Here is an 11,413-nt window from a genome sequence, read left to right on the forward strand (position 1 = left end):
AACCCTATAAAAAAAACTTCAAAATAAAAAAAAATTCCTTCCCTAATTTAGAAAAATTTGCAAACCAAAATTTACTTTCTTTCAATTCAATAAAAATGTTAAAGATAACAAAATTCCCTTTTAAAATTCAGAGAGAAAATTGAAACCAACAATAATCATTTTGGCATGAAAAAGAGATTACGGTGTTCAAAAGTGTAGATTTAAAGGAATCTCTATTATCATCAGAAATAGTTACCATCAAACAGCGAAAATATCTTTTTCACCACCCTGAAATTAGAAATCCAAATCAATAAAGTTTAATTAGTTCGCAATGTGAGCGGGGGAGCCCTCAAGGTTCCCCTCTGGTGCACAAGCTATAAAGCCTATTGTGCCACACCTGTGTTTATTCTCAAGGCAGTACACCGAATCTGGCCACCTTTGCTGAGTTTTTAGATCTCGTTATATTATGTTGTTTCCAACTTTCTGGAAATAAACTTCTTAGGTGTCAGTCATACCTCATCGCACAGTAAATAACATAGACCTCTTTGCATAACAATGTGAGCCTCACCGACTGTGTCACATCTAAGAAAATAATTTTTAAAAAGGACCAGCGGCACCTATTAAAATCAAAATTTCACGAAAACAAAAAAAAGGTTAGTACAATAATATAATATTAAAGTCTTATATATTTTATTTCAGAATTATGCTTTTCATCATTGGTTTACCAGTTCTACAAATAATCCTATTCTGTGTTTCGATTGGTAAAGACCCTACTGGATTAACATTAGCGATAGTGAACAATGAATTAATTGACAGCAAAGAACCATGTATTCCTACGGTTGGTTGCAATTGGACACGATTAAGTTGTAGATTTCTAGAACATCTTCAAAAGCGAGAGGTTCAATACTTGCCATATGATACAGATGGAGAAGCGAGATATGCTGTAGAAAAGGGCTGGGCTTGGGCTGCCCTTTCATTTACAGCCAATTATTCTGAATCTCTGATGGATAGGCTTGAATTGGGCAGCACCGCCGACAACGAGACTCTTGTATTCTCTGATTTGAATATAGTCATGGACATGTCCAGTGAGTTAAATTTGTATATTCAAAATTTAATTGGAGGAGAATTTTTTCTTAGGGTTCTTTCAAATACAAACAACCCCCAACCCTCCCACTTTCAAATCAAAGTTTTTTTTCTTTAGTTTTATTTGATAAACGTTTTAGAGATGGTCTCAAAACAGAAAAAGAAACAGGGTAATTTTTCACAAAAATAGAGAAATAATAGGGGAATCATTTTTTCTAGTAAAATTAATTTGTAGGTACAGTAAGCGTCTTGAGCATGGATTAAAATTAAACGTTTAAGATTTCCAGTCAAAATTTTATATTGCATTTTCAACAAAATAGTTTCATTTTATACCAAAAAAACACTACTTTGTTATTTTAAGAGATGAATTTTCAGAGAAACTTTTGACTTTTCAAGCTAAAAAGTTGAATATTTTAAAAAAAAGTTCACTTCTAAACCCTCAAAGAAAGATGATCAAAAACAGAAAAGTTAATTATTGACTAAACAGTTTCATTTATCGCCGAATAGTTGAACTTGCAATCAAAAGCGATACATTTTGAACAAACAATGAAATTCAACCAATTAGGTGAATTTTCAACGAAAAATGTAATATTTGATATTTCAACCAAAAATATTTTCATTTCAAAACAAAAAACAGTTGAATTCCACAAAACAAGGCGAATTTTTAACTAAACAGTTGTATCCTCAACCAAATCGTTTAATTTTCAACTAAAAGGAGATAAAATTTATACCAATAGAGCTGAATTTCCAAATCAAAGAGACAAATTTCATACAAAAGTGATCATACAGTTAAGAAAGACAAAATTGTTAACCAAATTGTTTAATTTTCAAACCAAAAGAGCGAATCCTCTAGATTAACTTTTAGTGAAAAGTGCAATAGATGAATTTCAAGTTGAAAAAATTTATTTGCAACTATAAACGAACATAAATAAAAAAATTAATTTTTAACAAAGCAGTTACATCTTAAAACAATAAAATGATTTTTTAACAAAGGAGTTTAATTTTCATCATATCAGTAAAATTTTCACTCAAGATGATTAATTATCTACAAAAAATTAATTTACAATAAAATACATAAACGTGATTCAAAGTTCTAAATTGTCAACCTAAAACAAAAAATCAATGTTCAACAAACCATTTAAATCATAAACTATTATAACGAATTTTTAACCTAATAGTATAACTTTCAACTAAGTAGTTGTTCGGCAACGAAAATAGAGAATGTCTTATCGAAAATTTTAATAGATGTATTTCTACTAAAAACGATCAGTTTTCAACAAAAAAATGGAGCAGATCAATTTTCAGATTTAAAAATTAATTTTAAACCCCAAAAACGAATTTTCCACAAAATAGTTCAATTTTCGGTCAAAGGGATCATTGTTCAACCAATAAAATTATTTTTAACGTAGTTGAATTTTCAATTAAAAAAGATTGATTATCCATATCGATTTATTAGATGAATTTTCAACTCAGAACAATAATGTTTGATAAAAAATTGATGAGTTACATTTTCAGGCAAGGAAATTACTTTTCAACAACAACAAAAAAACAACTTTTAACAAAATAGTTTAATATTCCACAAGTAGTAATATTTTAGTATTAGATTCTCACAATTAGGTTCACATTTAAGCAAAAAAACGAAAAAAAGGGAAAGTTTCTTGAAAACAGGGAAAAAATTCTTTAAAACGTGGAAAAATATGGAAATAGGGGAAAGAGTGTGAATTCTGTATTTAGATTCTTTAATTGTAAAATAAAATCACTCATTTTTATTTTTACACGCATTTAAAAAAAGCGTTATTCACATTTATATTTTCAATGTGTGATGTAACGTGCTGCGTTAACGCCCCTCCTCTCATTGACGTCACAAAACGTCACAAAACGTCACAAAACGTCACAAAACCTGTTAACCCTCTCCTCACCAGGAAGTAAGACGTAGATGTTGAGCGACCCCTTAAATAAAAAATGGCAAAAAAAGTTCATAAATAATTCCTATATTTGTTTAGATCAACAAATTGGCCAGCTTCTTCAAAGGGATATTCTGTATTCTTATCAAGATTTTGCTAAAGAAGTCACTGTGGCTTGCAATTACAGGGCAAAATTCACTGACATACCGATAGACGTAAGATATTAATTCAAAACGCTTTCCTCAGTAAATTAAAGAGAAATTATTTCTTTTTAAGCAATTTTATATTATATATTTGATTCTTTTGCAGTTTAGAACTCCAGTATATGGTTCGAAAGATCCTAATTTTACGGACTTTGCCGCTCCTGGAGTTATACTGACGTGAGTATTTTTAATTGTATTATTACATTGTAATATAAAATATACTTTTAAACTGATATAACGAATTTTTCAATTAATTTTTACAGCTGCGACCAAACCAATTTAGCAATGATGTGTCATTTAAATAATAAAATATTAAATTGTCCAAGTTAATATTAAATTTCAATTATTGTTCTGAGAAGTTCGGGCGATAGCTTCATAGCTATATTTATTATAAACTGTATATTAAGACAAATATTCGCACAACAAATTTTTTCGATTCAACGAAATGTTTTGTTAGTTTGGCAAAACGATTTTCTATGCAAAAAAATTGGTTGAACTAACAAGACTTTTTTTTTAATTCATAAAAGTTATTTTTCTTCCTAACCATATACTTTTCTTAGCTTATTTAACCTCTTACTTATTTTAACAAAAAAGGGCACTTTATTTCAAATATCTATTTTAAAAGCCTTTAAGTTCAGATACTTTTGAAGCATGATAATTTAAAATTCAGTGCATACTTTCAAATGGATGTAGCATTCATTCTTCTGTTATAGACAGAAAAGTTCAACATTTCGACGCTTTCAATGTTCCAAACGTAAACTTCCCTTTGTATTAGCTTTTTAAATTTTAATCTATTTGAATCTTGATTACAAATTTATTCGAAACATTTAAACTCATACAATGAAAAAAAATGAAAATAATATTTACCAATTTAAATAAAGGAATTCGAAAATAATTGTGCTTATATAAATCTGACCTGAAAAATCAAAGGTGTTATTTTTTAAGTTTTGAAATCTTTTGAAATTTGATACCATTTTTGTTGAATGTGCATATTGTTTTTAATGATTAGTCACAGGATGAATAAAACTAAAAAATGTAACGTCAACGTACTTAAAAAATCTGACAAAGTTATGAAAATATTTTTTTCAGTTTTTCTAAAAGTTCTTTTAGTCTTTTAGTATAAATTAATATTTAATATGGAAATTAATCTCTGTTTCAGAATTATTTTCTTCTTATCTGTTGCACTGACTTCAGGAGCCATGTTATTAGAAAGAAACGAAGGATTACTTGAAAGAAGTTTAGTTGCTGGTAGGTAACATTTTGAAATAAGAAAATAAAATAATTTTTTTAATTCTAAAAATGTAGGACCATAAAAACGTGCCACAATGGGGCAAAAAATGTTTATGTGGACAAGTCAATTTTTAGTCTCCACTATTCATTCGATCTGGATGCTTTTTTTATAAAGATTTTTTTTATTTCGAGAAGATGTGTAGATTTCCATTTTTAATTTAAAAAAATGTGCTTAATTTTTTATTTAACATCAAAATTGAGATTTTTTATTGTGGGGATCTATAAAACAATACCTGTGCTAGAACAGTTTATAGATGATTTCCAGTAGTTAAGAAGAATGAAAAATATATTTATTACGTTATAAAATAATTAATGAAAAAGTTGCTTCTTGGGATTGGCAATATTTAGCTGATTAAAATCCAGATTTTTGGTATAAATTGTAAAAAAATAACATTTCATTAGATTTATTTGAAAGTAGATGCTAATTGGCAATTTTTTAAATAATTAATAGTAGTAGGTTTTATTTGTGTCGACCAGGGTAGTAGACGTAGTTTTTCTGATTACTGGTCAAATAACTAAATTCATTAAATAATTTGTTTTAATAGTTTACATGATTGTTGTAAACAGAATCAGAATTCAGCTATTTTTCAGGGAATACGTTTAATTTTTTACACAGTAAACTAAGAGTGTCTTTTCAATTACTTTTTGCTATAATACCTTGTAAATTCACCAGAATTATAAATTATTTAAACAGTGTTTCTAAACAAATTAAAAAAACATTCATAAAAAATTAAGTTTTTGGCTATTTTTAACGAATAGCCTCAATTTTTGTTTACGCAGTCGACTAATAATGTGTTTCTGATAACTGTTTGCTATATAACTCTTAAATTGACAACAATTAATAATGAGTTAAACAATGTTTATAAACAAATAATTATCATGATAAGGACTCACCTGAAATAAATTCTAAGTCGATTCCATACACCAAAATTTAAGGTATTAGTTGTAAAATAGTAACTGTGAATACGTTTATGAATATTGTTAGCGAATCAAACATTGTGGTGAATTTCGAAAATTGTTGAAAAAATTAAATTAAAAAATAAAAATTTTAAAAAAATTATAAAAAAATTAAATTGTTTAAGAAATGAAAGAGTTTAAAAATGTTAAATCGTTTTAGAAAAGAATTGTTGAAGAAATTAAATTGTACAAGCAATAAAATTTTAAAAAATAAAACTTTGAAAAAATGAAATTATTTAAGAAATTAATGTATAGAATTCCTGAAACTGAAACCATGAATCCAACGACAAAAATATAAATTGTTGGTTTTATTTAAAAGAATTCTATATATTAATTTGAGTATTGGATGTTAAACAGGATTCTTAATCTGATTTTAATATCATTTAAACTTCTCCACTTTTAAGAAATAAAATTGTTTAAAAAATAAAACTGTTCAAAAAGTGACATTCTTTAAGAAATGAAATCGTAGAAGAAATAAAATAGTTAAAAAATGAAATTGTTTAAGAAATTAAAATGTTAAAAATTAACCTGTTACAAAGTAAATCCCTTGAAAAAATAAAATTGTTGAATAAATGAAACTGTAGATGAAATAAAATTGTTGAAAACAAATTTTTTAAACTAAAAATTGTATGAAAGATGTAATTGTTAAAATAATAAAATTATTCAAGAAATTAATTTGTTGAAGAAATATAATCGTTTAAAGAAATTGTTTAAGAAATAAAATTGTAGAAGGAATTAAATTAGAAAAGTAATAAAAAGTTTTCAACTTAATTAGTAAATTAAATTGAGTGTGTATTTATTAAATCCATTACAAATAATGAAATATAAATAAATTATAATTGTAAATAACATTTATTCCATTACTCTTATAAATTTATTATTTATTTTTTCATCCTTTTAAATATTAGAAATACTCTCATAAAATCTAAATTCCTAAGAAAACTAAGGAGTGGGCGTAGAACAGGTACAATATATACAGATAGAAATCTGGTTATCAATACCTGAGTCCAATAAATAAAAATGTATGATAAAAAAATATAACATATAAAAAAAATTCCCTTAAATGCAAAGTCAGTTTCCCTTTTGACAGTTGACGATTTTATAAACTGAAGAATTTTCTCAGCTAAAATCAATTATTATTATCATTATTATTATTATTTAAAAAATCTGAAAATATACAAGAGTTTTTCTACTATACAGATTTGTTTTATAGTTTTATTTATATAGTTCTTACCTGATTTTCTAAATAGAGAAATAAATAATTTAGTCTGTAGTAACTGTTTTCTTGGTAAAAAAAATTATAAAGTTTTCTATAATATATTATCAACACTAATAATAAATTCCTTATTATTAAAAATATTGTTTAAATAAACTACAAATGATTTTAAAAATCAGGATTATTTTGACATAATAAATGTTCTTACAGGTGTAAGTGGTACTGAAATTCTTTTTGGACAAGTCGTCACGCAATTTGTTGTGATGACGGGTCAAACAGTAATGGTTTTGATTGTCGCTTTCGCTGTTTTTGACATCACATGTGAAGGAGATCTTGCTTGGGTGACAACTCTCACAATTCTCACTGGACTGTGTGGAATGTGCTTTGGTAATTATAATCAAATTTTCAATTTACACATTTATAAATTCTTTGAAATCCCTAAACAGATGTTTTCATTATCTTCAGCTATATTTTTATTAGAAGCACTGGCATTCGCCTGAAAATTTGGTCAGGGAACTGGAAAACTGCAGAAAAATAAAACTCCTGAATAAAATCGGTTAACTAAGGTGACGTTTTCATTGCGATTAAACTAATGAAATATATTTTTTCAGGTTTCGTGGTGGCATGTTCTTGTGAAAACGAAAGGAGTGCTACCTATATGGCTATGGGATCCTTTCTACCAATCGTCATGTTATGTGGAATCATTTGGCCAATCGAAGGCATGAACCCAATCTTGAGATACATCAGTTATCTTCTACCTCTAACGAAAAGTACAGAATCATTTAGATCTATGTTAGCCCGAGGTTGGTCAATTTCAGAACCTACAGTTTACGAAGGATTTATTGCTACTTTCGTCTGGATTATCATCTTTCAAACAGTCGCAATTTTGTTGATTAAGTTTAAGAAGGGTTGAAGTTTTAAAAATGTGTACTTTTTAACTTGACGATTGAATTCCGAATGCCATTGTAATGACTTGTAAAGTAAAATTCATTTTTATGATGGATTTATTATTCTAATGACGATATTTCTTGTAGATACATGTAATTAATAACTACCTGAGGATATTCTATACTCTAGAGGAAAGTTTTGTTGAGTAAAATATAGAATCTTCTTCAAACTTGAGGTAGATAGGAAATTATTTGTAATCCTTTGAAGAAATGTTTTAGTTTTATTTTATATGCCAATAATGATTTGCTCAATGCGATGTAATATATTTATTCCTATTTTTATCTGAATTCATGAGAAGACAATTGTGTAGTATATGAAATATTGTCTGAGACAATTGTAGGAAACAGGGGTTTGTTGCTCAACATTTTCGATGTTAATGACGTAAAGATTGGATTCTTAATTTTAGCGACACAGGAAAGAATACTTAAGTTATCTAGGTAATGTAATAATGATGATTATAATAATACGTATATGATATTATAATTTTAGTGATTGCTCTCTTGAATAAGATAGTTTCAGTAGATCAGTATATTTATGTATTCTAAGTTTTTGTACAGTTGATGGCAAATCTAACCTTTTTTTCTTCTCTAAAGTATACATTTATGCTGAGTTTTTCATTAAAATTGATACCATTTTTTCGAAATTACATAAAATAACGATGTAAAGACGAACTGAAATCTAAAATAAATACATATTCTAAATTTAGAATACTATTATTTTGGTTATAGTTCAGAAAATGATAACCGTAACCAATTTTCCCTAATATCTCTCGTTGAACGAGAGTGATCCCTCTGTACTCCTCTATCTTCTTTCCCTACTCTTTCTTGACAAGTGGTGCCACCAGCCCTGCCATCCACTCTTCTAGACACCCTTCTCCATTCCATACCTTGACGCAGATCTCCGACAAGCCTTCCCTGACCACTTCTTCTCCATACTTCAAAGCTTCGTTTTCCATACCATCTTCCCCTGTAGCCGTGTTTCTTTTAAATCTATTTATAGCCGCATCCACTTATTCTCTTGTTATTATATTCCCTCCTTCCATTTCTTCTTGTACTAACTTTCTATTTTCTCCTATTATACTATTTTGTTCCACTCACCCAATTCTATTTCTTCTTTCACGCCCTTCTTTCGTCCTCTTTCCTTGTTTATCATATTCCAACCCCCACCTTCTTTGATCGCTTTTCTACTTCTTCCTTGTACTTTTCCTTTTCCCTTTGTTTTTTCCTTTCTAGCATTCTCTCATGTTCTCTTTTTCTCCTATTGTAATCCGCCTTCTTCATTTTCCCTATTCTCCATTTTCTTACATACTCTTTCATTTTCTCTTTACTCTCCGTACATTCTTCGTCTCAATAGCCTCTCTTTCTCCCTTCTCTTTCTATTTTTGTACCTATCTCATCCCTTACTTTCTCAATCTACCCTTTTCTTCTTTTCATTAACAAGTCTACTCCCTCCTCTTCAATAAACCTAATCTTCTCCTTTTTCATTTTTTCTTCAAACTCTTTTAGTTTATCTACCCCGCAGACTTCCATTTTCTAGTTCCTTTCTCCCCTATCTCCTTTCTCTCCCTCTCTTCTTTCTCCAACTGCCTCACTTCTGGCAACAACCTTTCATTGCAGTTATTACCGGGAAGTACACGGACCCATTCTCATTACCTACTTTCATGCAACTTATCAAATTCCTCATTCTTTCTTCCGCAAGGATGTAGTCTATTACTGTCTCTCCCTTCCCTACAAATGTGATCTCTCCTTCCTCCTCTCCTTTCATATTGCCATCACATATAATCCATCCTGTTTCTTCTGTTATGTCTAGTATCCTCCTCCCCTCTCCGTCTATCTCCCTAAGCCTGCAACTATTTACATATACCTCTATATACACAAAACACCCCTATTTTGACTTTTCCGACTCTAATCCTTCTTACCACTGTTCCATCGTTTTCGTCCCTATCCCCCTATTTTCTCTCTTTTACTGCCAATTATTTTCTCACATCTGAGACCCTTGCGCCCATCCCTCTCCCTTTAACGTGTTCCTTTCTTGCTTCTTGCATCGTTCACACATAACCTTTCGGTAACATTCTTTTCATACCCTGCCAGTCTTTCTCAACCGCCCATGTTTAACTCACCATTATTACATGCCATTTTGTCACTTCCACTCAAAAGCCCTTGTCCTTGTTCTTTATTTCTGAAACATTCCAGAATGCCACCTTCACAGGCCCATATTTTCCTCCCGTTCCTTATGTCCTCATATTTAGCTCCCTTTTTTATTTCGCAAACCCCCACGCATTTCTTTCCTTCTTATTTACCTGTTCTTTAACCTTCTCCTTTTCTTGCTTTGTTTGCCAAGTTCTCAATTCTTCTATTTCTTCGTCCCAGATCCACATCTCTCCGTTTACTCAAAATATATGCCTACCTGTTATTACCTAGTTACCTTTCCTTCTTCCCGCCCATGCCCTTCGCTCAATTAACCATTTCCTTCTCCTTTCCTGACATGTCAGATCTGTAGTTCTGTTAGCAGACGACGAGAAGGGGATGAATCTAATGATAAGAATTTTTGAAGAGTATGTGGGAGCAAAGGATCTGACGGTGAACGCAGAGAAAATCAAGGTGATGTGTTTCAGAAGTAGAAACACCATAATAGATTACGTTCAGAAGATGAATGGACAAACAGTGGAAAGGATGTAGGAGTTCTGTTACTTAGGTTTTTGGTTTGAGGCAGGAGGGGGAAACGAGCTGCAAGAGAGTAAACGAATTGAATGTGCGTGTAAAGTGTTGGGCTAAGTATGGGGTATAGGAAAGAGAAGGTACATGGACGATTGGAGAATCAGGGCCTGGTTGTTTGATGTGCTGATTTAGGCGGTGTTGTGTTATGGAGTGGAAATCTGGGGATGGAAGGAACATAGGAAAGAGAGCATACATGAGCGATTTCTGAGGTGGATAATGAGGGAAAGCTGAAGTTGCCCAGGATACATGTTAAGACAAGAGTTAGGGAGGAAAAAAATGGTTACTAGACAAATTAAGAGAGCCTGGAGGTTTTAAAAGAAGCTAAAAAGGGAAGAGGGAAGCAGAAAAAGACAAGTATGTTTGGGCCAAATTCGGGACAATGAGGTGAGAGGCAGTTTGGAAAATTCAAAATGGGAGGAAGAAAGGAGAAAAATAAGAAGGGTTTGTAATAAACGAAAAGGGGTTGTGAAGTGGCAGGACATAAAGTTAGAGCTATTAGTAGAGCAAGGAGAAGATATATGTATACAGATGATAGATTCGAGGTACAATAGATGGTATATGATGGTCAAAGGGTTGACGGAACCAGAATATCTGCAAAAAATATGAAAGAAAGACCAATGGAGTCGAGTGATACGGTTTAGAATGGGAGAAGGAGTGAGAGCTTGTAGATATTGGATGGATAAAGAGGATTATCTATGTAGAGTATGTGGATACGAACAGGAGTCATGGATACATGTTTTAGAGAAGTGCACAGAAGAGAAAGATTGGCAGTTCAGTGTGGATGAAGAAATCGCAAGAAGTAAAGGAAAGCAAGGAAATAGGTATGATGATACGTTCATCATTTTCATCGGAATCCCATTCCGATTCGGAGTTTGTTGCAATTTTTGAGGCTTTACGCTTTGGCATTTTTTTTTGCTGGGTGTACTCGAAAATTCCCAGGATGACAATGCGGTGAAGGTGTGGTTTGATGTCAGAGTGCAATAAAGGTTACGGAGAACTATAAAAAATTTTTATTGAAAAACTATGCGCTTTTCGGAAAATTTGTCAAGAATAAGAAGTTCTTGTAATCAGCCGAGAAATACGCCTGAATTTTTCCGGAGCGTTTTGAGCAAAATT

At 30.5% G+C, this 11,413-nt stretch overlaps 1 protein-coding gene across 2 annotated transcripts in view; it reads left to right on the plus strand.

Annotated features, from left to right (window-relative positions):
- LOC117167262 (ABC transporter G family member 23-like) overlaps nucleotides 1-8,173 on the plus strand; it is a 52,324-nt gene extending 44,151 nt beyond the window's left edge. For both annotated transcript variants that reach the window (XM_033352066.1, XM_033352067.1), the window contains exons 7-12: nucleotides 679-1,064; nucleotides 3,066-3,181; nucleotides 3,276-3,346; nucleotides 4,329-4,417; nucleotides 6,843-7,019; nucleotides 7,244-8,173. In XM_033352066.1, the coding sequence (XP_033207957.1) occupies nucleotides 679-1,064; nucleotides 3,066-3,181; nucleotides 3,276-3,346; nucleotides 4,329-4,417; nucleotides 6,843-7,019; nucleotides 7,244-7,545 (1,141 nt within the window). In that variant the 3' untranslated portion in view covers nucleotides 7,546-8,173. The remainder of the gene's footprint in view (nucleotides 1-678; nucleotides 1,065-3,065; nucleotides 3,182-3,275; nucleotides 3,347-4,328; nucleotides 4,418-6,842; nucleotides 7,020-7,243) is intronic.
- The last annotated feature ends 3,240 nt before the right edge of the window (nucleotides 8,174-11,413 follow it).

This window comes from Belonocnema kinseyi, chromosome 2 (assembly GCF_010883055.1).
Source record: "Belonocnema kinseyi isolate 2016_QV_RU_SX_M_011 chromosome 2, B_treatae_v1, whole genome shotgun sequence".
Taxonomy (NCBI): Eukaryota; Metazoa; Arthropoda; class Insecta; order Hymenoptera; family Cynipidae; genus Belonocnema; species Belonocnema kinseyi.